At 35.4% G+C, this 26,598-nt stretch overlaps 1 protein-coding gene across 1 annotated transcript in view; it reads right to left on the bottom strand.

Annotated features, from left to right (window-relative positions):
* Positions 1–26,598, bottom strand: part of LOC150097443 (F-box only protein 30-like) — a 210,001-nt gene that overhangs the window by 151,012 nt on the left and 32,391 nt on the right. Inside the window, exon 3 of the mRNA XM_090407140.1 lies at positions 12,680–12,991. Coding sequence (XP_090263266.1) covers positions 12,680–12,991 — 312 coding nt within the window. The remainder of the gene's footprint in view (positions 1–12,679; positions 12,992–26,598) is intronic.

Here is a 26,598-nt window from a genome sequence, read left to right as displayed (position 1 = left end):
AAGAATGTAATTTCTTGTCAAGTATATTTTGCTTTCTGACCAAGCAAGAACATGTCTACTGCTGGAACAGTTGAAGGGGTAGGGGAGAGAAATGTGTTTGTTTGTATGTGTGAGTGAGAGAGAGAGAAAGCCATGCAGCTGAGAGTGATGAATAAACCAAGACAGAAATAGTGTGTGCAGTGGATGAAACTGCTTCATTGAAAAAGCAGTTAGTGGATGAATAAAGAAGAGATTTAGTCCACAAAAGGAGGCTTTATATAGAAATTATATGATCACTGGTATGATGGATAAAAAAAGTGTAGATGTTTTCGAGTCATCTTGAAAACATCTACACTTTTTTGTGCATTATTCCTATATTGCAAGAACATGTCTACTGCTGGAACAGTTGAAGGGGTAGGGGAGAGAAATGTGTTTGTTTGTATGTGTGAGTGAGAGAGAGAGAAAACCATGCAGCTGAAAGTGATGAATAAACCAAGACAGAAATAGTGTGTGCAGTGGATGAAACTGCTTCATTGAAAAAGCAGTTAGTGGATGAATAAAGAAGAGATTTAGTACACAAAAGGAGGCTTCATATAGAAATTATATGATCACTGGTATGATGGATAAAAAAAGTGTAGATGTTTTCGAGATAAGTAAACGTGCAAGGAATGAATGGATGTCCAAGTTGCGATTTTTGTGTCCCCACCCATGAGAGGTTGTAAACTGATAGTACATTAGTACCATGGGTGGGCTAAGGATATATATATATTTTTTATCATTTTTTATTATTTATTTTTACATAGTTCAGAAACTCTACTATAGAAACCAAAAATGGAATTTTTTTCAAGCCTCCAATAAGCAGGGCACTAATCTCACACCAACCAATGAAATTCATCTTCCATCTAAAGAAATCACAAATATCTCTGCCCATGGTTAGATTTGAACCTGCAGCCAGTTTTGGAATGCAGATATGTTAACCACTTGGCCAAGTCAATGCCAGTGTATGTGGTCACAAATTTTGATTTATAGTCACAAATATTTTAGGAACATTAAAAATAATGTTGAGATGGTTTTGAAATGCTGTTGAAATCTGATAATAGTGTAATTGGAAAATAGTATGTTATCTGGTTGCAATGAATGGCTGATGGTTGAACTGCGAGAGGCACACCCTTTTGCCTTTTATTATTTTTTTTTTCAGTTTTTTCTTCTTCGAATTTTTGAATGTCCAAAGGGAGCTTGAAAGGAAGCTGTAGTAGTTTAAAATAAATAGGCTGCATTTTAATAGGTTTGGAATTGGTTGCATGTGGAGGAATTGTTTGGATGGGGGGGGGGAGAAAACGCAGGAGAAATATGAAGTAAGGAGCATGAGAGGCAAGTTATGAAAAGAGAAGGAAGGTGGATATATACGGATGAGAAAGTAATTATGACAGAGGAGTGAAAGTGGAGTATAGAGTGTGTTATCAACTCCAAGTGGAGGGGTGAAACATACAGAGAGAGAGAATAGTTTAGGTGGGATGGCTTGAAGCATAGCGAGATAACTGATCATATCTAGGAAAGCATGGAAGTGTAATGATTGAAGAGAGAGGGGTAGGGTTGTTGATTAGTATGGTAGCACAGAGGGAGTAACTTTGCAATCGCAATTTATGGTTCTTCAAATTGCCAGTTTACATTAGCAGTAATAATGATGAGTTTGGCATAGATTGAGTCATTTTATCCAAGAGGTGGTGGCAAATGTGCAATTTGGCTAACTAAGAATGAAATAAGAGGAATAGAAATGATGGATGTAGAATCTTTCAAGAGGATAGACAGAACAAAAGAGGAAAAGGAACACTATTAATAATAGAAGAGAAACTATATGGCCACTTGGAGTGGAGATGACAAATGGCTTTTAGACTGTTTGATGTGAAATAGAGATAAAAAACGGTTTATCTCAGAGGATTCTGTGAGGCCTGGGAATGTAGAAGGCAGCAACCATGAAATGGATGGACCAGTAAAAAGAGGTTTTAATGATGAGAATATGGACTAAAGAGAAGGGAGATCACAAGATTTTGAATGTGAGTGAATTTTGGTTAACTAGCTTAAGCTTCATGTGATGAGAACAACTTAAGGTTTTACTGTATTGGATTTGGATAGAATCAGATGATGTGGCTATATATCAATTTTGTTAGCAGTTGATAGAGAATGATTTGAGGTACTGACTGTGGAGGTGGGGAAGGTTTTTTAGTCAAAAATTGACATATATAGAACTATACTGTGATGAATATAGAAAGCTTTGTAATCAGTTTAATATAGCATGATAAATTGTTTGAATCACATCTAGAAAACAGCAGTCTGAAGCTGTGTACAAAGAGTCATGCTGATAATCATCAAATTCCTGATATATATATATATATACCCTCAAAAGGTGTACAGGATATTATTGTTTGAATTTCATAGCACTACATGAAAAAGTTACACCATTACTAACTTCCAGTTGACAATTTTTCTCCAAATTAATCTGTTATCTTTCAAGACTCCAGCATTATCAGATCTAATATTTCTGTCTTCTAAGACACTTCTTACAGTAACAGTCCACCTACATCTTGGTCTTCTTCTGGGTCTTTTTACTGCCAACCTCACTTGTTTTGCTAATCTTTCCTTTTCCATTCTGTTTAAGCGACTATACCACCTGAGATTAGCCCTGCTAACAAATTCCTGAATGCTAACAATGGCAAGTTTTTTCTTAATATCCTCATTTTTAATATAATACTGCCATTGATGTTATCTGTTCACTCCTCTAATCTTTCTCAGAACTCTCATATTCATGGATGTCCAGTCTTTGATGAAGTGTTTTTTTTCTAACTCAGCTCTTAGATCCATAAGTTAAAATTGATTGGAATATTGTCTTGTATACACTAATTTAGTGTTTTGACTAATTTTTCTTTTACTACATATACATTTATTCATTTGACTTCCTGCTATACCAACTTTCTAATTCTGTTGTCTATTTCCGTATTTAATTTGCCATCTTCATTAAAAATTGTGCCTAAATAGCTGAAATATTTTACTTGTTCTATAGGTTCTCCAATCTGGATGCAGTTGATATTTTCAATGCTTCTGCCTATTTTTTTCATTCTTGGTCTTTATATTGCTGATTTTAATACTAAATTTATTACAACAGTTATTCATAGTCAGAGAAGCTTGCAGACTTGTACTGGATTTATTTAGAAGTATAACATCATCTGCATGAAGTAAAGAGCTGAGATTAAAATCACCAATTTTGATACAAGGTTTAATACCATTTTCCTTCCTAATGTGATCCATAATAATGGTGGAGATAATGAGCACCCTTGTTCCACACCTGATTTAACATCAAACCATCTTCCTGTACATCCTTCAATTCTAACTGCTAAATTATAACTTAAATAGAGAATATGTATTGCTCGATATAATGTCCCATTTATACCACCTAACTGTAGTGTTTTGAATAGCTTTCCTCTTGGCACCTCATCATATGCCTTTTCGAGATCTACAAAATAAATAAAGATCGTTGTTACGAGCATATTCCCAAGATTTCTCAACTATTTGGCTAAAAGTGAAAATTGATCCTGACAATCTCTGTTTGGACTATTCAGGCCATCTAGTATGTTTTTCACTAATAATCCTTTATACAAGTTATCTTTGCCATTTCTCAAGTATACGAGGATGGTCTGAAAAGTTCTCAGCCTCAACCATTGATGGCAACACTATTGGCAAGTTTTTTCTTTTTTTTCATAATTTTCGACAATTAAGAAATGGGCTGCCGAGTTTTAAATTTGGCCATACCAACCTTGAAGATGATCCATGTGAAGGACATCCAAAAAGTGTAACACCACCAGAAATCATTGATCAAGTGCACGGTATGGTATTGGATGACTGGCGAGTCAAAGTGCATGAAATTGCTAAGACTATAGGCATTTCAAAAGAACGTGTAGGATATATTTTGATGAAGAATTGCAAATGAAAAAGCTTTGCACAAGATGGGTGCCATTCTTGCTCACAGCAGATCAAAAACACACTCGCATGAAAATCTCTGAACAGTGTTTGGAGCATTTTAACAAAATCAGTTTTATTCTTGTTAAAATGCTCCAAGCACTGTTCGATTTATTACTATGGATGAGACTTAGATTCACCATTACACACCAGAATCCAAATAGCAGTCAAAACAGTGGACAGAAGCCGGTTCCTCAGCGCGAAAGAAGACAAAGTCTGTTCCATCAGCAGGAAAGGTCATGGAATTGGTGTTTTGGGATGATTAAGGCATTTTGTTTATTAATTATCTTGAAAAGGGTAAAACAATAACCAGGGAATAGTATTCCAATCTTTTAACCAGACTAGATGAAAAAATTCATGAGAAAAGAACCGGTTTGCAGAAGGGAAAAAAATCATCTTTCATCAGGACAATGCACCTGCCTACAAAAGTGTTTTGGCAATGAGAAAATTAAGGGATCTGCACTATGAATTGTTGGAACATCCACCCTATTCCCCAGATTTGGCTCCTTCTGACTTCTATCTTTTCCCAAAACTAAAAATCTTCCTCACTGGTCAGCGTTTTTCTTTAAATCAAGAGGTGATTGCAGCTGTAGAGGGGTATTTTGCAGATCTTACTGAGAACTGGGACAGGATAATGGTGCTGAAGCATTGCTGGAATAAATGTATTAGTCTTAAGGAAGATTATGTTTAAAAATAATTTTGAAATTATAAATTCCTTTTTTTCATTGTTAGCCGAGAACTTTTCAGACCACCCTCGTATATAAATCATACCAGGAACACTCAGTAGGATCCAGTTTACCCTAGAAGTAGAATCAAATAAGCAGTTATCCTTTTCAGATCTTCTAATTCTTCGTCAACCAGATGATAACCTACATTTCTCAGTCTATAGAAAGAAGACTCATACAGGCCATTATATCCATGCTGAATCCCATCACCATCCTAGTCAAAAGGCAGGAACTATTAAAACACTGGTTCATCGGGCGCACTCCTTTTGTTCTTCAGACGATCTTTTACAAAAAGAACTGCAATATATAACTTCTTCCTTTCTATCTAATGGTTATAAGAAGTGCTTCATTAAAAGAGCTTTGAGTAGTTTTAATATGTCTTCCTCTTCAAATACAGAAGAAATAACATGCATTCCTATCCCTTATGTACAAGGCATTAGTGAACGTATAGCAAAAGTTTTAAAACCACTGAATATTTTTGTTGCCTTTCGACCGTTTAGAAAAATCTCCACCTTTCTCACTTCTACTAAGGACAAGCTTCCACACCTTAATTATCCACTTGTCTACCAGATTCCATGCTCCTGTGGATTATCTTATTTCGGACTAACAGGAAGATCTGCCTCTATTTGGCTAGAAGAACACCAATCTTATATTGAATACTTTAAACCTGAAAAGTCTGGACTTTTCAGGTTTAAAGTATTCAACATTAGAATTCAACATTAGAAGTATTCAACATTAGAAGAACATGCCATCTTCACTAGAAATAGAGTTCATTGAAGAAAGACAAAAGTCGGTTCCTCATGGAACACCTTTATAAAGAAACATGTGAAACTACTTCATTCTCCTAACTTAAACAGATCCGACAGCTTACGTCTATCCCTTTTATGGGAGATAGTACTTTATAAATCAGCTAATCTTTCCTAACTTTTTTATTGTATATATTTTTTTTTAATTTTTTTTTATTAGGAAATTTATTGACCTTTTTAGTTATCTTACACCAGCTACTTAGGTGGCACTTTTTAGAATTGTCAGTTATTGTTTAATTTGAGCTTAAAATGTACTGAAGATGCCTGTGACACAGAGGCGAAAATTATACTATTAAATAATCTTTGTATGTGAGTTTTCCATTATTAATTTTGTATCAACTCAGTAGGAAAATACATCTGTAATTCTCACATTCAGTTTTATTTCCTCTTTTATATATGGGTACTATGAGAGCTCTACTCCAGTCATATGGAATTTGACTCTACTAGTCCTTCTGAATTATTCAGTGCAGCCACTGTAAAAGTTTTACACCTCCATATTTCAGCATTTCTGGTCAGATATCATCTGTTTCAGCCAGCCCAATCAGTGCTGCATTTTTACATAAATTGTCTAAGTGGCTTTAAGCAGTCTGAATGTCAGAATCAATCAGTACTTCATCTGGAAAACAAACTGCTTATGTGTTTGTCCTGCTGAATCTTTCAGAGTTATTCCATACCCATTTCCTATGAGTCTGAATACATAATCAAGAGTAATCATAAAAAGATATGGTGCCAAAGAGTCTCCCTGAAGAACTCCAGTGGATATAGGAAAGCTGTCTGTCATCTCTCCATTAACCATTACTCTTAGTAATAATGATGATATGGTTCTACTATTGCTTTGATTATTGTTAACGGTATGCCATAATAACTGAAAATTCTGTACAGTTTGTCTATTGAGTGATTTGAAGCCTTTTGACAAATGTATAAAGTTTAAGATTAACAGAAGGTTTTTATCTCTTGATCTTTCTAGTAACCTTCTAAGGCAGTGGATGTGTTAACAGTCTTCTGTTTTTCAAGAAGTCTGCCTGATTTTTGAGTAGAAGAGGTGTTACACATGGTTCAATTCAGTTTAGGAACATCCTGTCTGTGTGGGAGGAAGTAGCATGATTACTTCGTAATTTTCTGGGATGTTTTGATTAGTTTTTTTTTTTGGAGGGGGGTATTGGTATTATTAGGCATTCTCTCTATTGTGATGAGATGTTAGATGTAGCCATATTACAGATATTTAACAGCTGTTTCCAAAGCTCTTGTTTAATAGCCTCTGCTGTTATACCATCCAAATCCAGATGCTTTCTTGTTCATTTGGGTTTTTAATGCAGTTTCAAATTTCTTGCATTGTAAAATTGTTACACATAATGGAAAGTTCTTTTTGGATTATTATTTCTGGAAAAACACCTGAAGTTCACTGACATGTTATTCAATATTTTTTCAAAGTGGTTCTTCTACACTTTAGAGTGTGGAAGAACTAAGGGTTCTTCATTTTTGTCTTCAGGTACCTTGCCTTTTTTTAGCTTTTATTTTTAGTCTTTTGAGCTTCCTTTCCTTGGTACATAAGGAATTAGCTACCTGGTACATTTCTTTGGTTTTATGGGTAATTTTGATTTAGTTATAATTTTTCACAGATAGCCTAGATATGAATTTCCTTCTCATCCACTTTCCATTGATTAAAATATGATCAATTTGTTATCTTGTTCATCTTGTACCATTTGGATGTTTCCAGTTCCATTTTCTTCCACATTTGTGAGTTTATCCTGCTGAATCTTTTAGATTATTCCATACCCATTTCCTGTGGATCTGAATACATAATCAAGAGCAATAATAAAAATATATGTTGCCAAAGAGTCTCCCTGAAATTTGCTTTGTAGATGGGTGTGCAACACTTTTATGGGTGTTGCATAGTTCAATTAGAATATTGTGATCCCTGAAACATCTGATCTACTTGTGAATTACAATCTTCACCTATTTTCTCTCCACCTAATTTCTATACACTAGAAAAAGTATGAGAGTTGACTGTATAATGCATTCTTGGAGTTTTCATCTGAAGTCTCAGTGGGTGGATATGTACAAGTTAGTGTTGCTTTTGGGTTAGAGTTTAAAGTTATTGATATTATTCTCTTGGAGACATTGCAAATAGATGAGATGTGACTATAGATCATTTTGTTGACTAGGATTCCGATTCCCCCATTACCAGATTTGTTTGCTGATATATACAGATGAAAGTCCATTCATTGCAACTTGATGTGACTTCATTCCATTCAAAATCTGTTTGTGCTTGAATGCAGACTGCGTTGAAGTTTGCCAACTCTGCTCCAGTGCAAAGTTCATGGAATTTTCCAGATTTCAAGAGGGTTAACATTGTAAGTAAATATGATGAATGGGTTTCTCCAGAGTTGATGTTTTGAGTGTCTACCTCTTCCTGCTTCAGCTTATGGGCCTCCTTGAAGGCTTTTCACCAACAGGTTTCATAACTTCTTATTGAGAAAAAAGAAATGGAGGTTGCTGTAGATGATTTTTCTGTATCTCTTATTCCTTTAGTAATCAGCAATAATCCACATATTGGGTGTTGGCCCTAACCTGCTTCACCAGCCATTGTAGCCCACTGGAAATATACCCAGTGTTTCCAAAGGGGCACACTGACCAAGAGGTGTGGAATGTATTCTTTATTAATCTATATACATAAAGAATTTCATTCAACTCCACTGCAAATAGCAGTGGAATTGAATGAAATTCACTGCCTTAGCAGTGCTCGCAGACACAACTACTCAGAATTCCATCTAGGCACACATGGCAAGATTATCTGCTACTTGACTCAGCAATCTAAAAGGTGTTACCATTTTGCTCAGCCCAGTATACTATCTAGCAGCCAATCTGTATAACCACTTTATAAATATATACTCAAAAAGGAAAATGTTAAACATTTTCATGACATGTAATACAACTATGAAAACATAACTCATATTGCATGCTAAAAAAAAAAGGAAATAAATTTAATTCTTTACTGGGGAGTCCAGACAGTTTTTGGCCACATCAAGTTTTCAATCAGTACAGTGATAGTATGGTATTCTATGTGGTGACAAAACTTGCTTACTACATACCATAGACCAATTATATATTTGGTTTAATCCTTTATCCAAGTGTAAGCAAACAAAGTTTCCACCTGAAGTATTTTCAGGACTGGGGCAACTGGTGGTAGAGGTGGGATAAGTTCTGATCACCTGCCTTAGTATCCCATAATGCAAAGCACATCTTCTTGTGTCCATGTATAATGCTATGCATTAAGGGAAGGGTCACTGCTCAGACCAGTTTTGACCTTTATTGAGGTCTCATCAGTGAGAGCCAGACCCAGAGGTGGTGATACTAAGGTGGAAGTAATGGAGAAGTCATATTTCCATATGCCAGTTGCCAAATTTGTTACGGCTGTTATTCTTATTCAACTGAGTCAGTGAATCCTGGAGACTTGCACTAGATGTGTTTAGGCATACCACATCATGTGCATAAAGCAAAGAGCTAAGCTTGATATCTCCAATTCTAATATCAGGCTTGATGCCACTTTCTTTCATAATGTGATCCATTATAAATAAGAGTTGAGATAATGTTTATCCTTGTCTAACACCTGATTTTTACATCAAACCATCTAACTGTTGACTGATAACTTAAATATAGACTAGGTATTGCTCTGTATAATGTTCCACTCACCCTATATAATTGTAGTGTTTTGCAAAGCTTTTCTCTGGGCACCTTGTCATATGCCTTTTCCAGATCTACAAAACTAAGTACAGATCCTTTTCATATTCCCACGATTTCTCGACTATTTGTCTTAAAGTAAAAATCTGTTCTTGACAACCTTTATTTGGCCTGAACCCAAATAGAGGTTGTCAAGTTTCTCTTCCATAGTCTTTCTCAACCTCTTTTCAGGTATGCTTGCATAAATCTTACCTGGAACACTTAGTAGAGAAATTCTACTAATTCTCACATTCAGCTTTATTCCCTATTTTTGGATGGGTACTACAAGAGCTCTACTCCAATCATTGGGAATTCGATCTTCTGTCCAGGCCCTTTGAGTTATGCAGGATAGCCACTGCAAAACTTTTATACCTCCATACTTAAGCATTTCTGGTCAAATATCACTCCAGCTGCCTTTCCATATTTCAAGTTATTGACAGCTTTTTCTATCTCAAGTATTGATATGTACTCCCTTTGCATTTGTTTTGAAAATTTCCTAGTACAGTTCTGTCACTGCTTGGTTCATTTTACAGTCTTTCAAAGTAATTACGCTAGACATCTAGGATATCCTTATCTTCAGTTTTCATGCCATCTTTGATTCCTTTTACAGTACTCTTTCCTCCATTTCTAAGCTTCATTAACAACCTTCCAAAACACTTGCCACCTTCCTGATATTTATTTTCCACATTCTTTTTGAAGTGTTGCCTTGACTTTTGTTTAGCTACTTTTACACACAGCTTAGCTCTCTTACATTTTTCTCCGTATTCTTTTATGGCATCTGCTGACTTCTTTGCTAAAAACTTTTGGTACACTTTCTTCTTTACCATGACTGCTTTCTTTAACTTCTTGTATTCAATATGGTGCTTATTTTTCTATCCTTGTAGACAACTTCCCTACATGCCTCCTTAACTAAATCAATCAATGTCTTCTTCAGAGTTCGTCTCTGAGACTCCAAGGTTTGGTTCTTTTTCTTGTTTTCAATTTGTTTAATTTTTTTTTTCAAGGCAGAACATCTGACATAATTACATAATTGCCTTATGTATCTCATTCAGATCACATTTCTTATTACATATATGTTGTCCAATATTATGGAATGAATCTCACTCCTTAGATCAGTTTGACTTTATTGATGTTTCATTAGTGAGAGTAACTTGATAGCAGAGACTATCTTTCTCATACATAATTGTAATGTGGTAAAAATACCACAAACATCTATTTAAAATTATTAAATTATTGGATTCTAGAAAGTTGTAGAAAGTTTTTTGGCTCGACTACATAGTGTATTATATGTGACATGATACATTTTTCTCTATATACGTGGGCTGTTCAATAAGTAAGACTAATTTTACTGTGGCGAAACCACTCATCACAATATTAATTTCTGTGGAATAAAGAAATGTTGCTGTCTGTATTAACAAAAGAAGTTGATAGATGGCGTATACGAGCTGATGTGCCAGAGTGTCATGTGACTAAACGCAAGCTTGTTTCGGTACGGCTACGAGGTGCGATCAGTCTTCGAAATGGAAGTGTCCTTGGAACAGCGTATGTGATTAAATTTTGTGTGCGTTTGCAAAAATCGGCATCGGACACTTTTAACATGATATGCAAAGCTTTCCATGATGAAGCAATGTTGAGGGCAAGTGTTTTTCGCTGGCAAAAAACTTTTAAGGAAGGAAGGCAAAATGTGGAAGATCTTGAACGTGAGGGAAGACCTTCAATGTCCATTACAGAGACAATGATCAACACAGCAGCGATTATCATCAAGCACGTCAAAAGGAAGCGTCCATTGCTGAAGAATGGCTTCTTACTGCACCACGATAATGCAAGGCCACATATTGCTGGTTGTGTAGTGGACGTTTTGCAGAAGAACAACACAGATATCCTACCACACCCTCCATACAGTCCTGATCTCGCACCGTGCGATTTGTGGCTGTTTCCTCAGCTCAAGAAACCACTAAGAGGCCGCCATTTCGAAAGCAACAAAGCATGTGTAAAAGCTGCAGAGGCGGTTTTGAAAGAAGCCTCAAAAAACAGACTTTCACATGTGTTTAAGAAGTGGACGCAACGTTGGGACAAATGCATCACGTCTCACGGTAGTTACTTCGAAAAAGACCATGTAAATGATGATGATTAAAGGTAATCTGTTTTCTGTATAAATATAGTCTTATTATTTATTGAACAGCCTATGTATAAGCACCCAATAAAAGTTAGTACTTGAAGTACATTACAACTGATCAATTCCATTCAAAATACAACTATCTCAAACTGTATAATAAAAATTGCTTATGCATTATCTTGCCACTTGAATTTGAGAAATGTAACCTCTTCCATCAAGTGAGTTCCAGTATCACTCCAGATCTAGAGTCCCGCAAAAAAAAAAAAGCAGATATAGCTGTTCCCTATAATGTAGGGCAATATATATGCATCATAACAAGTTAAGTAGGCATTCCAAAATGCAGTACACAAGGAAACTAAATTACAGTGAAGTGGGCTATTCTGGTTATCCAATCACAAACATATTCTTCATGCAGATTGTGTTTTCTTATACATAAATAAAATATAGATAAAAAAGAAGAGAAAGTAGAATATGCCATCCAATTCACTGGAAAGAAACTTGATATAACTTAAATATAATGATTTTGTGCACTTTATTTGGTTACAATTTTATGCTGGAAGGGGATCAAAATATTTAGATGTCTATCTGCCACTTGAAACTAAGCATCTGATGCTGTTGACCAACTTCAGTCAGTCTATTCAATTTGTTCTGTAATCAAACAAACTGGTTGACGTTCAGCACTTTACAAATTCTTCAACTCCTGCTGAAAGATTTAGGTGAGGTTCTGCTAGTTTAAATAATTATATACTTATCCAGATTAAGAATAACACATAGGAGTCAAAACTTGTAAAATATGTTCACTATCCAGTTTTGACTGAACTGCAATGTTGAGTTTGAGGACGTGTGTAGTAGTGGGGAGGGGGGGGGGTCATAAACAATTTCAGCCATTTGGCTTTCATTTTCTTCATTAAAACTTATTTTTACTTTCTTTTTATTAAAAACTTTTATTTTAATTTTTTTTTTAAATTCATTTCATTAAAGATTCAAAAAAAAAAAAAACTATCGACACCAGGATTTCTGCATACATCAACCTAATAGTTGAAAAGAGTTTTATGTTAATTAAATTATGTTTAATGTTGAGGTTTCAATTTCATTAGTGAAAAGTCTATAATAATAATGACTTGTTTTAAAATTGAATGACAACAAATTTATGACTTATACTGAAAGAAAAGAACTAATCTGCAATATAACCTTTAGAAGTAGCTCGATAGCAGAGACTATATTTCTCATACATAATTGTAACATGGTAAAAATACCATGATCATCTATTTAATTATTTAAATAGATGTTCATGGTAAAAAGATTCAGCAAAGACTACTTACAGAATGATAAACCATTGGAATTTTTCTTGTTAGACTGCTCTTGATATTCAGCTTTGTTTTACAAGGCATAAACCACCATTGTTTGAGCATACGCTGGTCTCGAAGAGCTAGGGCCACATCAAGCTGAGTATGATGTAAAGTTTGTTGGTGATAATTTTTGGGCAAGTGTTGATAATGATGAGTATGAAGTGGCCAACGATTCCATTCCATTGTACAATGAACTGCACTAGCAGGACACCTCTGTAAGTGAGTGCCCTGACATTTTCTCTGCATCCAAGCAGGACATCCATATATAGCATTAATACAGGGTACCTAATACAAAAAATAAATAAATAAATAAAATAATAATAATGACTTGTTTTAAAATTGAATGACAACAAATTTATGACTTATACTGAAAGAAAAGAACTAATCTGCAAATTATGTTTTTTATTCATTATTTATTTTTTAATGTTAATAGTTGAATATTTAACTCAATAAATTTGTATAAGTGAGGAATCATGTTGCTGGAATAGCATAAAATAGTTCCTTTGAAGTGCAATAACAAAACTGCCACACTTGTAAGCAAGGTTTCTACTTGGCTGGACATCTGGAGCAATCACTCCATCTTACATTTTGATATGCCACAGTGATGATGATCACTGTGGCATATCCCAAGTCCCAAGAGAGTGGAAGGAGGACAAAATAATTCCTTTGCAAAAAGGAGGGGCTAAGTCTGTGGTAGCAAATTATAGACCAGTAAGTGGTGGTAAAAATACTGGAAAAGTTAGTCAAAAAGAGAAAATTCAGGAATGCATGGTAAGAATACAATACGCCAGTGGTGTTCAACCTTTTTTACCACGCAAGCTACTTTTCTATAAAAAGTTATTCGCCAATCTACTCTCTTATATAGATCACGTTCCCCCAACCTGATATCTGATTACGCACAAATAAACAACTAAAAACTTTATCACTTTTAATTATTTTAATATAACAAAAAAAAAAAAAAAATATATTGGAATAAAATATTTATTTCTCTATTTTGGAAAACCAAAGTTAGAAAAAACAACAGATTCATTACAAACTCACAAGTTACAGGAAATGCTGGTTGATTAAAAAAAAAAAAAAAAAGTTAATGTGAAATTTGGCATTGTTTGGACCTCGCAATATTTTCATAGTCAAGTTGATATGAAGAAGTGGCCAATCGCAGACAATCATCCAAATGATCATTTGTAATTTGGTTTCTGAATTGATTTTTTATGACGGTCATATTTGAAAAAGCGGATTCTGACAAGTATGCCGATCTGAAACACGACAGAATTTTTCGCGCAATATCAGTTAAAATTGGGAATTTTTCATGTGCATACTTCCAAATGACTTCATTATTTATTGATTTAATGTAAACTATTCTGAATGTTTATTATCTCAAGTTCTACTTCAGCTTGGTTTATATCAAACAGCCCACTAATTTTATTTGAAATTTCTGTGATGTTCAAGTTATCTTGAAATGGATTATTGATAAAAGATACAATAATTTCAGTTTTATTAAAATCTTTAAATCTTGAATTTATTTCTTCCCCAACTAATTCTATTTCACGAATAAATTATTTTAAATCATAGCGAAGCATTTCTTGATTTTGTTCAAAAAATTTTAATAAATATGGAAGATGTCTAAATTCATGGTCATTTATATTTTTCTTTAATAAAAGTAAGTATTGTTGGAAAGTTTTTATTGAACTTAACATGTCAATTAAATTTTTATCTCTACCTTCTAACTCTAAATTTAAATTGTTTAATTTCGTACAGAAATCTACTAAAAATGATAAGTGTAACAACCATCTTTTATCACTAAATGAAATGGATAAATATCTCCTTTTTCAACAAGAAAAATGTTTTATATCGTTAATTAATACAAGAAATCTTTCTAAAAATTGACTTCTGCTGAGCCAGCAAACATTATTGTACAACTGAAGTTCCCTATCATCATCTGCCTGTAATTTAAATAACTGCTGTTGTAGGGCTTTTCCTCGAATAGAATTTACAATTTTAAATGTAATATCCAAAACATCTTTTGTGTTTAATCTTTTACTACACAGTACTTGTTGGTGAATAATACAGTGGTACATTAAAAAATCTGGATATTTGTCATCGTTTTTACATAATGAAATGAAGCCTGATTTATTACCTATCATTGCAAGAGCACCATCAGTAGTAATAGACACAAGTTTAAAATGCAGAAGTTTGTGTTGTTTCACAAATTCATCAAATGCTGAAAAAATGTCTACTCCCCAAGTCCTTCCAAATAATGGTATAATTTTCAAACGTTCTTCTTTACTTGAATAATCTTTAAATACCATGCAAATAAATACGCCATTAACTGAGCAATATCAGTGAAGTCATTTGATTCATCAAATTGTAATGAAAACGCAACACACTGGTGAATGTCTGACATTAACCTGGCCTGGAAACTTTTCTCCGGCAATTGGAACTCTTCCTTTCGGCAATTTGAAACCTTGTCTGCGGCCTAGAAGTAGTCTCTCTCTCTCTAGCAACGACTCGAACCAAGAAGCTCCTTTCTGGAAGCGGGGAAACTCCTCTTTCAAGCAACATGAATCTGGGCAGTCTCTCCGACGGCGACTCTGGACCGGGCAGCCTCCTCTCTAACAGCAATTCTGGCACTGGGACCCCTTCTGCTTGCTTCAGTCCCTTTTTATTAGGCCTCCTCTGAGACCTCGCATGAAGTTTGGCAACCCCCGAAGAATTGGTAAGTCTTTCATCTTAAATTTCAAGTTTGGCACGCCTTTTGTTCTCCTCCGCTTTCTTTTGATTGTAAGTTGCCAGCCATCGGAAAGTTGTTTGAACTCTTTCTGACTGACTTCGGAGATGTTTACACTTAGAGCCTGTAAGCCTTTCTCATACATACAAGTTTCAATAACAATCTTTCTAATGCTGCCATGTACAGCTTCAGCGACAAAAACATTGTCTTTGTTTTTAACACTAACATATTCTTATTAAAGCAGTATATACAGTTAGCTTCAAAAGAGTTATTTACAAAAACATCTAATACAAACTACAATGAGACAAACAAAGTTTATTTTTTTACAATATTCACATGGGACTTAACCTAAGTAAAAAATCGATCTAACGTGCTTTGGAATATTAAGTATTTAAGCTACAATCGAGTTTTACACTTTGCTTATAATCGTATTCATTCGGCTCACTGCTTGACTTCCACTGATCCAAATTAATTCATTTACTCGGACTTATAAGAAAATTACTGATTTGACAATTTTAACGAAAAATAAATAAACAATAGCAATACACTTAAAGCAAATTAAAAATAATACAAAATAATGATAAATAAAATGTTGTGTTCAGTTTTAATTAAATTTATAAGTAAGGAGGAATACACAAGAGATCGACCAAAAATTGCTCCGCGATCGACGGGTTGAACACCCCTGTCCTAGGAGATGTGTTTTACATTATGGGAAATACTAAGAATAGTGATCAGAGCTTTACCCACCTTTGCTATGAGTTGCCCTAGCTTGGACTACGTACTATGTACTTTAGCTTACGCTAGTAGTTGCCGATTCTTTTATAGTTTACTATATTCGGCATGAAACTCTTTGATTCTGATCTTTGAGTTTCTTATTCGGTTTTGAAACAATGCGGAATTTAATATCCCCTTAATTCAAAATAATGTTACATCGCTGAAATGAAGCCTATTGGCTCTTTATATTTAAGTAATAAATTTGAAAATATAACTCCAGAAATTGCTAAATCTTCAAAATAATTTAGAAAGCATGGATCTCAAAAAAGTTGCTTTTTTTTTCTCCAAATTTTCAGGATAACATATCTTGCTGTATATACTTTAACATACAAATAAAAAAATCCATTGGTCATAAATAAGCAAATCCTCTGCCCCTTTTTATTCATCAAGGGAAAATAGTAGTTAAGGCTAAAAAAAAGAGCTCTTCAAAGGAATCCTTTCAGCCGTATCTTTTAGAAATCAGCAGGTATCAAGTCTCCACCCTCAGGTCATTGGAAATAGTTAACTCCACTCTGAGTTGTGAAATTTTCTGGGTGAAAAAATAAACAAACACTGATTGTCCATACTAAATGACTAACTTGGAGAAATGGTTGAAAAAGATACCTAGAAGGGAAAAAAAATCCTCTAGTTACTGACTGGAAACTGTAACACTCATATTTAAGTGATCTAATCATTATGGAGGGGTGCTTAAGGGTCAAAGCTGTATAACTGAGAGGAGACCTCCACATAGCCTTTAAAGGAATGTGGAGAACCGACCAGGGCTTCTGACCTAATGTCCAATCCTCACCTTCTCGTGGTGCACCCTGTTGGGTATCTACTTTGATACTGAACGAACGAGGATGGGCTGGCAATTTGGGATTTAGCCGACCAAATTGTATTCTTATTGGTTAAACCAAAATAAAAAATGATGGTACAACATGACAAAATTTCATGCCGGCTGGGGCGTCGCCCGGTTAAACAAGGCCCCCGTTGTTTTCGCCAGGGAACCAGGGCGAACAGCGAAAAGTCAGCTACTGGAACAAATCTGAAAACAAACCCCAACTCAACATCACCAGAGTTAAAGATCGGTACTATCAACGTAAGAAGCCTGAATGGCAAAGAAATGGAGCTAGCTGAGGAATTAGATAAGTACCAGATCGACATAATAGGGGTGACTGAAACAAAAAAGACCAAAACTGGTGAGATCTTTCTGAGCAATAAATACAAAATGTTATATTCAGGCAATAACAATCAAGGAAAAGAAGGAGTAGCCATAGCATTCAACACAAAATACGAGGCTAATCTTCTTGAATGGCAGTCAGTCTCAAGTAGAGTAATGTGGGCAAATATGAGAATGGGGAACTGGACAATGAGACTTATTTGTGCCTATGGTCCCACAGAAGGTTCTACTAAGGTAGAAGTGGAGGAATTTTTTGAGGCTTTAGAAAAAGCAACTGACACAATGAAAAAGGAAAAGTTGGTCCTTGTTGGGGATCTAAATAGTAGAGTAGGAAATGATTGTGAGACATACAAAAATATTTTGGGAAAATTTGGAGAAAAGAGCAAAGCTAATAATAATGGCAAATATCTGTTGGATTTCTGCTCAGGACATGGACTGGTTATTACTAACACCATGTTCCAACATAAAAATGTGCACAAATTCACATGGAGAGAAGAGGCTAGGAATAAGAAAAGTCTCATTGACTATGTTATTGTTGATAGTGATGTTTTCTCCCTGGTGCAGGACACCAGAGTGTACAGAGGATTTGAAATTGGAAGTGATCATTATTTAGTCTTGAGCAGGATAAAATTGAATTTCATATTGAAAAGAATAACATGTAAGAAAGTTTTAAAGCGAATAAAAGTTGAGCAGCTCTCAGATGTAAACTGTAGACTAAAATACAGAAAGATTATTGAAAAGAAAATGAAAGAGTTTGAGAACAGGAATCAAACCTTGGAGATTCAGTGGCAAACTCTGAAGGAAACATTGATTGATTCTGCCAGAGAGGCATGTGGTGAGGTTGTGTGCAAAGATAAAAAAATCAGAACTCCCTGGTGGACACAGGAAGTTAAAGAGGCAGTGAAGGAAAAGAAGAAAGCATATCAAAAGTTCCTGGCAAATAAGTCAGCTTTTACTCTTACAGAATACAGAGACAAATGTAAGAAAGCTAAACAGTGTGTAAAACTAGCTAAACAAAAGTCATGGGAGGACTTTGGCAAGAATATAGAAAATAAATATCAAGAAGGTGGCAAAATATTCTGGAGGTTGTTGAAGAAGCTTAGGAATGGAGGAAAGGCTGTAAAAGGAATTAGAGATGATAAAGGTGAAATGAAAACAGGAGAAAAAGATATCCTTGAAGTATGGAGTAATTACTTTGAAAAACTGCTAAATGAAACAAGCAGTGATGACAGCACAGTGATAAAAAACACTGACCAGGCATGCAGTCAGGAATACATATCCATACTTGAAGTAGAAAAAGCCATCAAAGGCTTGAAATGTGGAAAGGCAGCAGGAGTAGATGATATTCGACCAGAAATGCTGAAGTATGGTGGTATAAGAGTCTTACAGTGGCTGCACTGCATAGTTCAGAAAGCCTGGGCAGAGGGACGAATTCCCGATGATTGGAGTAGAGCTCTCATAGTACCCATATATAAAAAGGGAAATAAAACTGAATGTGAGAATTACAGAGGTATTTCCCTACTGAGTGTTCATGGCAAGATCTATGCAAGTATACTTGAGAAACGGTTGAGAAGAATTGTGGAAGAAAAGCTTGGTGAAGAACAAGCTGGATTCAGGCCAAATAGAGGCTGTCAGGATCAGATCTTCACTTTACGACAAATAGTCGAGAAAGCATGGGAATATAACAAAGATCTGTATTTAAGTTTTGTCGATTTGGAAAAGGCATATGACAAGGTGCCAAGAGAGAAGCTATTCAATACGCTGCAGTTATATGGTGTCAATGGGGCATTATATCAAGCAATACTTAGTCTTTATTTGAGTTGTGAGTCAGCAGTTAGAATTGAAGGAAGTACAGGAAGATGGTTTAATGTTAAATCTGGTGTGAGACAAGGATGTACATTATCCCCTCTGTTATTCATTATCTATATGGATCACATTATGAAGGAATGTGGTATTAAACCTGATATCAAAATTGGAGATGTTAATGTCAGCTCTTTGCTTTATGCAGATGATGTTATACTTCTAAATAAATCCGCTACAAGTCTGCAAGATTCTCTGACTAAATTGAATAGCTGTTGTAATAGATATGGTATGAAGGTCAGCAATAAAAAGACAAAGACAATGAAAATAGGCAGAATCACTGAAAATGTCAACTGTGTTGTGAATGGAGAACCTGTGGAACAAGTAAAACATTTCAGCTACTTAGGCACAATTTTTACTGAAGATGGTAAACTAAATATAGAAATAGACAACAGAATCAGCAAAGCTGGTATCGTGGGAAGTCAATTAAATAAATTCATATGGAATAAGAAAGAAATTAGTCGGAACACTAAATTAGCTGTATACAAGACTGTGTTTAAACCAATTTTAACTTATGGATCTGAGAGCTGGGTCAGAAGTAAAACACTTGACCAAAGACTAGAGACCGCAGATATGAGAGTCCTGAGAAAGATTAGAGGCGTGAACAGATGGCATCAATGGCAATATCATATTAAAAATGAGGATATTAGGAAAGAACTTGACATTGTCAGCATCCAGGAATGCGTTAGCAGAGCTAATCTCAGATGGTATGGTCACTTAAATAGAATGGGAGAGGAAAGATTAGCAAAACAAGTGTTCTCTGCCAGGTTGGCAGGAAAACGACCCAGAGGAAGACCAAGATATAGGTGGATTGATACGGTACAAAGTGCCTTAGACGATAGAAATATAAGATCTGATAATGTTGGAGTCTTGACAAGTAACAGACTGATTTGGAGGAAAATTGTAGATAGGAAGTTAGTAATGATGTAATTTTTTCATGTAGTACTGTCATATCCTGTACACCCCTTGAGGGTACATGGCAGGAATTTGATGATGATGATGATGAATCATTATGGACTTTACCATGAGAATACACCTTATTTTTTGTGAATATATATACAGTAAGCTATCATTTATCTGACCACAGTGAGAAGATAATTTGTCATGATCATCATCATCAAATCCCTGACATATACCCTCCGTGGGAGTATATGTCAGGGATTTGATGGGGGTGTACAAGATATAATGATAGTACTACATGAAAAAGTTACATCATTACTATCCTATCGACAATTTTCCTGCAGATTAACCTGTTATCTGTCAATATTCCAATATTATCAGATATTATATTTCTCTCTTCTAAGGTACTTTTTTTACTGTATCAAGCTATCTAGTTTTCCTCCAGGTCTTTTTCCTGCCATCCTGGCAAAGAATACTTGCTTTGTTAATCTTTCCTCTCGCATTTGGTTTAAGTGGCCATACTGCCTAAGATTAGCTCTGCTAACACATTCCTGAATGTTAATAATGTCAAATTCTTTCCTAACATCATAATTTTTAATATGATACTGCCAGTTATGCCATCTGTCCAAGTCTTCTTTCTCAGGACTGTCAATATCTGTGGTCTTCAGTTTTTGATCAAGAGTTTTATTTCTAACCCAGTTCCCAGATTCTTAAGTTAAAACTGGTTTAAAGACTGTCTTCTATAAAGCTAGTTTAGTGTTTTGCCTAATTTCTCACTTATTCCATATGAATTTACTCAGATGACTTCGTACCATACCAGCTTTGCTAATTCTGCTGTCTATTTTGAAATTTAATTTGCTATCTTCACTAAAAACTGTGCCTAAATAGCTAAAATGTTTTACTTGTTTCACAGGTTCTCCATTCACAACGCAGTTGATATTTTCAACAATTCTGCCTATTTTCATTGTCTTTGTCTTTTTATTGCTACCTTCATACCATATCTATTACAACAGTTATTCAATTTAGTCAGGGAATCTTGCAGACTTGTAGTGGATTTATTTATAAGTATAACATCATCTGCATAAAGCAAAGAGCTGACATTAACGTCTCAAATTTTGATATTAGGTTTAATACCACTTTCCTTCATAATGTGATCCATTATGTGAACATAATATATCACACCTGATTTAACATCAAACCATCTTCCTGTACCTCCTTCAATTCTAACTGCTGATTTATAACTGAAATATAGACTAAGTATTTGCACAACTGAAGCATTTTGAACAGCTTTCCTCTTGGCACCTTATCATATGCCTTTGCCAAATCTGCAAAACTTTGACAGATTCATGTTGTATTCCCATGATTTCTCACAACTACTTGTCTTAAAGTGAAAATCTGATCTTGACAACCTTTGTTAGGTCTGAACCCAGCTTGTTCTTCTCCACAATTTGTCATAGCTGTTTTCTCAAGTATACTTACATAAATCTTACCAGGAATACTCAATAGGGAAATTCTCTGCAATTCTCACATTCAGTTTTACTTCCCTTTTTATAAATGGGTCCTATAAGTGCACTACTCTAATCATCTAGAATTCAACCCTCTGACCAGGCATTCTGAATTATGCAGTGTAGCCACTGTATAACTTTTATACCTCCGTATTCCAGCATTTCTGGTCATATATCATCTACTCCAGCTGCCTTTCCAATTTCAGGTTTTCGATAACTTTCTCTACTTCAAGTACTGATATGTATTCCTGTTGAGTGTTTTCTATCAACATGCTATTTTCTTTTAGCAAGCTTTCAAACTCCATTCCATGCTTGGTACAACAAAAACCTAAACATGACAACTTAAAATATCCATTTTACTGTTGGTTTTTTTTTTTTGCCAAAAATGCAATGCATCATATTTTAGTCACAGAAAAAACAATTGAACTATATATATAGGAGCATGTGAAACACATCACCTATATTTGCCGGCCTGGCTGGCCTAGTGGATAGCATATCCACTCTCCAGCCAAAAGATGCGGGTTCAAATCCCGCCGTGGGCATGGATGTTTGCGATTGTCTGTGGAAATACCAGTGGTGGTCAGCAGTAGATGGCATTGGTGTAGTTGCGGTCAGTTGGTAACTGAATGGTGGAGACGGAGTTGTAGAGCAGGTTCCCTCCCTCGATGAGTCCCTGGACTCCCTGGAGGTGTCAAAATAATAAATAATATCAGAACCCAGACCCATGCTCTAACTAATCACATTCTGAATTCTGCTAACCCTCTTATGAAGATTCTATCACTCCCCCAATGATCTAGAATAAATCAGAAAACATTTTAGATCCTATGATGAGCTAAAGAGAAGAGTTATTGATTTGACAGAAAACTGTCCTCAATCTGCTCCACTTTAATACTAACATAAGCTATAACCTCTCTGATTGTTACTCCTCAGCCATCCAACTTAGGATGCAAGATCATACCCACATGAACATGTTCAACAATACTGTGGCATCAAAACACCTTCAAATGTCAGTAATCTGTAACTTAAGTTGTTGTTGTTCTCTTGCAATGTATGTTTTGTATTTCTCTTTTCATGTTATGCACTTGATGACGTCTTCTAGGAAGATGAAACTAGTCATGCATCCAAAATAATAAATAGTTTTTCTATTGTGTTTTCCCTCAGCTTTTAGTCATCTAAATTTCTTCTATGCACACACACACACACACACACACACACACACACACACACACACACACACACACACACACTGAGTGGCTATTTTATTAGGAGCAGCATTTTAACGAATGAGACCCCTTTTGCCTTACAAATGGCTTATTTGACAATGAGTCAACTGAGTGTCTAAAACGTTCCTTTGTGGTCAACCCAATTGTTGCATGCTGGATGGTGGTACATTGCTGTTGTAAACTGCTTGTTCAACCTCATCCCAGAGATGCTATATTGGGTTGATGTCTAGGCAGTGAGCTGACCACTAAAGTAAAGGAAATTCACTTGACAATGGATCGATTACAGCCATGAATGGGTGAACATGATCAGTGATGACATTAAGATAGGCCATGGCATTCAGGCAGTGTTTATCTGGACCTAATGTGTGCCAAGAAAACATTCCCCAAATCATTAGACCCCTGCAACCACATTCTGTTTCTACCATTAGCATGATACAGTTGTACTCTATCATGCTGATGGAAAACCAGGACTCAACAGACTAGGTGACATCTTTCCAGTTGTTAGCTGTCCAATGTTGGTGATCATGGGCTCACTGGAGCCGCATCTTCCTGTTATCAGCTGACAGCACTAGGATCCCAGGATGGTTTGCCTGTTCCTGTACCCCATGCATGACAGCATGCAATAAACTCTGCATGCTGAGATGATGTTCTGACCACCACTGTTTTACTGAACTCTGATTTTACTGGTTGTGGCCTTCGTGTCATGTTTCACAATCCCTGTCATTCTTCTCGCATTTTGTGTATCAATGAGCTGTTTCCATCCACAGGACTGCCATAGGCTTGAAGTTGTCTGGTTATTACACTGCTCCTGGCACACCCTGAACACTGGTGTGAGTGAAAAGCACAGAAATAGGAGTTTTATAAAGTGATTAGTGATGATAAATAATAAATAGTTTTTCTATTTTGTTTTCCCTCAGCTTTTAGTCATCTAAATTTCTTCTATGCACACACACACACACACACACACACACACATATACACACTGAGTGGCTACTTTATTAGGAGCAGCATTTTAACGAGTGAGACCCCTTTTGCCTTACAAATGGCTTATTTGACAATGAGTCAACTGAGTGACTTTTTTCAAGCATTTGTTTTTGCTTGAAAATATTTTGTTTAGAAAGCTATTTTGTATTAAATAAAAATATTCTATGTTGTCCAGTCTGTCTGCAACTACTCACCAGCTGGCAAAATATACTTGCCATGGGCAAGTGAATGAGCATTGTCAAGTTCTGTATATACATACATCAAAAAATTATGAAATCATGACTACAATCTCTTTAGCAAGATTTTAAGTGGCTTTTCCAGAAACTCCTCCAAACAATGATAGACTGTCTTTATATCATTCACTCATGGTGGGCCATTTGCAGGTATCGATGTACGAGGGTGGTCTGAAAAGTTCTCAGCCTAACAATGAAAAAAAGAATTTATATTTCAAAATTATTTTTATTTTTCAACATAATCTCCCTTAAGACTAATACATTTATTACAGCAATGCTCCAGCACCATTATCTCGTCCCTGTAGTGGTTCTCAGTAAGATTTGCAAAATACCCCTCTACAGCTGCAATCACCTCTTGATTTGAAGAAAAATGTTGACCAGTGAGGAAGATTTTTAGTTTTGGGAAGAGATAACAGTCAGAGGGAGCCAAATCTGGGGAATTGAGTGGATGTGCCAACAATTCATAGTGCAGATCCCTTCATTTTAAATTTTCCCATTGCAAAAACATCTTTGTGGGTAGGTACATTGTCCTGATGAAAGATGATTTTTTTCTTCTGAAGACCAGGTTTTTTCTCACGAATTTTTTCATCTAGTTTGGTTAAAAGATCGGAATAATATTCCCCAGTTATTGTTTTATCCTTTTCAAGATAATTAATAAACAAAATACCTTTAGCATCCCAAAACACCGATGGCATGACCTTTCCTGCTGATGGAATCGACTTTGTCTTCTTTGACGCTGACCAACTGGCTTCTGTCCACTGTTTTGACTGCTGTTTGGATTCTGATGTGTAATGGTGAATCCAAGTCTCATCCATAGTAATAAATTGATGCACAAAATCAGTTTTATTCTTGTTAAAATGCTCCAAGCACTGTTCAGAGATTTTCATGCAAGTGCGTTTTCAATCTGCTGTAAGCAAGTGCGGCACTCATCTTGCACAAAGCTTTTTCATTTGCAATTCTTCATGCAAAATATATCCTGCACGTTCTTTTGAAATGCCTATAGTCTCAGCAATTTCATGCACTTTGACTCGCTGGTCATCCAATACCATATTGTGCACTTGATCAATGATTTGTGGTGTTGTTACACTTCTTGGATGTCCTTCATGTGGATCGTCTTCAAGGCTGGTATGGCCATGTTTAAACTCGGCAGCCTATTTCTTAATTGTCAAAAATGAAGGAGAAGAGTGCCCATAAACTTTTATGAACTTCAAATGAATTTGTTTTGTCGTTAAACCTTCTTTTACAAAGAATTTTATACCTGCACGATACTCAATTTTATCCATTTCAAGGGATACAGACAACACTTGCTTCAGACAGCTGTATAAAACAAACTACTTGATAGAATAACTTGCAATTTCAAATGGATGCTTATGACAGATGTACCAACATAAAAAAAAATATTGCCGATAGTGTTGCCTTCTATAGTCGAGGCCGAGAAATTTTCAAACCACCCTCATACACTGATGAAGTGTTCTTTAAGTAATTCCATTATATTATTTACGATGGTCACTCACTTCCATAACCATCCGCCAGTGTCAACCTGCCATAATTATTTTTCCTCTTGCTTGCCACATTGCAAAATATTCTCTTGGATTATCTTTAATATGACTAGCCAGTCTCCTCTCATATTTTACTCTTTTTCTTTTTTAACCATGCTTGTCACCTTTCTGGCCTGCAGTTCAGTTAACAGACACATTCCTCATGCATCTGCTCACTAAAAATTGTAAAATTATAGCAGTAACTGATTACATATTTCATCCTGTTGATCTCTATCTCACACTAAATGGCCTCAAATGAACTGTCATCTGCATACCTATCATCTTGAGGCACTTCTATCTTTTTGGACTTCTATCATTAGCAAAACCCCATTCACTATTTTGTCCTCTCTGTCCTGTGTGAAAATACTGCATCCTTTACATTCTATCCCTATAACTATACCATTCTTAGTTAACAAAGTTTCACTAATTCCTATAATTTTTGGCCAACTTGTACTAATGTCAAAAATTCTTCACACTTATTCTGAATACTTCTGGCATTAGTATACATAAACTGCAATACTCTCTTCCATAATCTCCCTTCATGTGAATTAGCCCATTCTGTATACAGTTTATTTTCTGAGAACAATTAATCCCATATTCACAGCAATTTTATTGCCCTTAGTACCATTAACAGGTGACTATTACTTGCCTCCCTAGCAAATCCCATTTACCTGTTTTTGATCATTTACTCCATCCTTTATCAATAAATGTTCTAAGTGCCATGCACCCAATCCATTTAAGTGCAAACCATCGCTCTTTAAAAAAATTCCTTCCTTTTATCAAACTCATCCCAGACATTCATAAAATGAATATTCAATTTCATTTCTTTGCAAAAACTTTTACACAATCTTGACATCATTCCATTTACTATAATCACTCTTCTGTTTAATTCATCACTGTCAAATCTTAATAGCACATTCTTGATCTTTCCACTCTTGCTCTTTGCATTCATTGTTTTCATTAAGTCTTTCAAATCCTATCTCACAGA

Source organism: Typopeltis vanoorti, chromosome 17, assembly GCF_054136105.1.
Source record: "Typopeltis vanoorti isolate ZY-2024b chromosome 17, IOZ_Tvanoo_1.0, whole genome shotgun sequence".
Lineage (NCBI taxonomy): Eukaryota > Metazoa > Arthropoda > Arachnida > Uropygi > Thelyphonidae > Typopeltis > Typopeltis vanoorti.
This window is presented reverse-complemented; position numbering and strand designations above follow the sequence as displayed.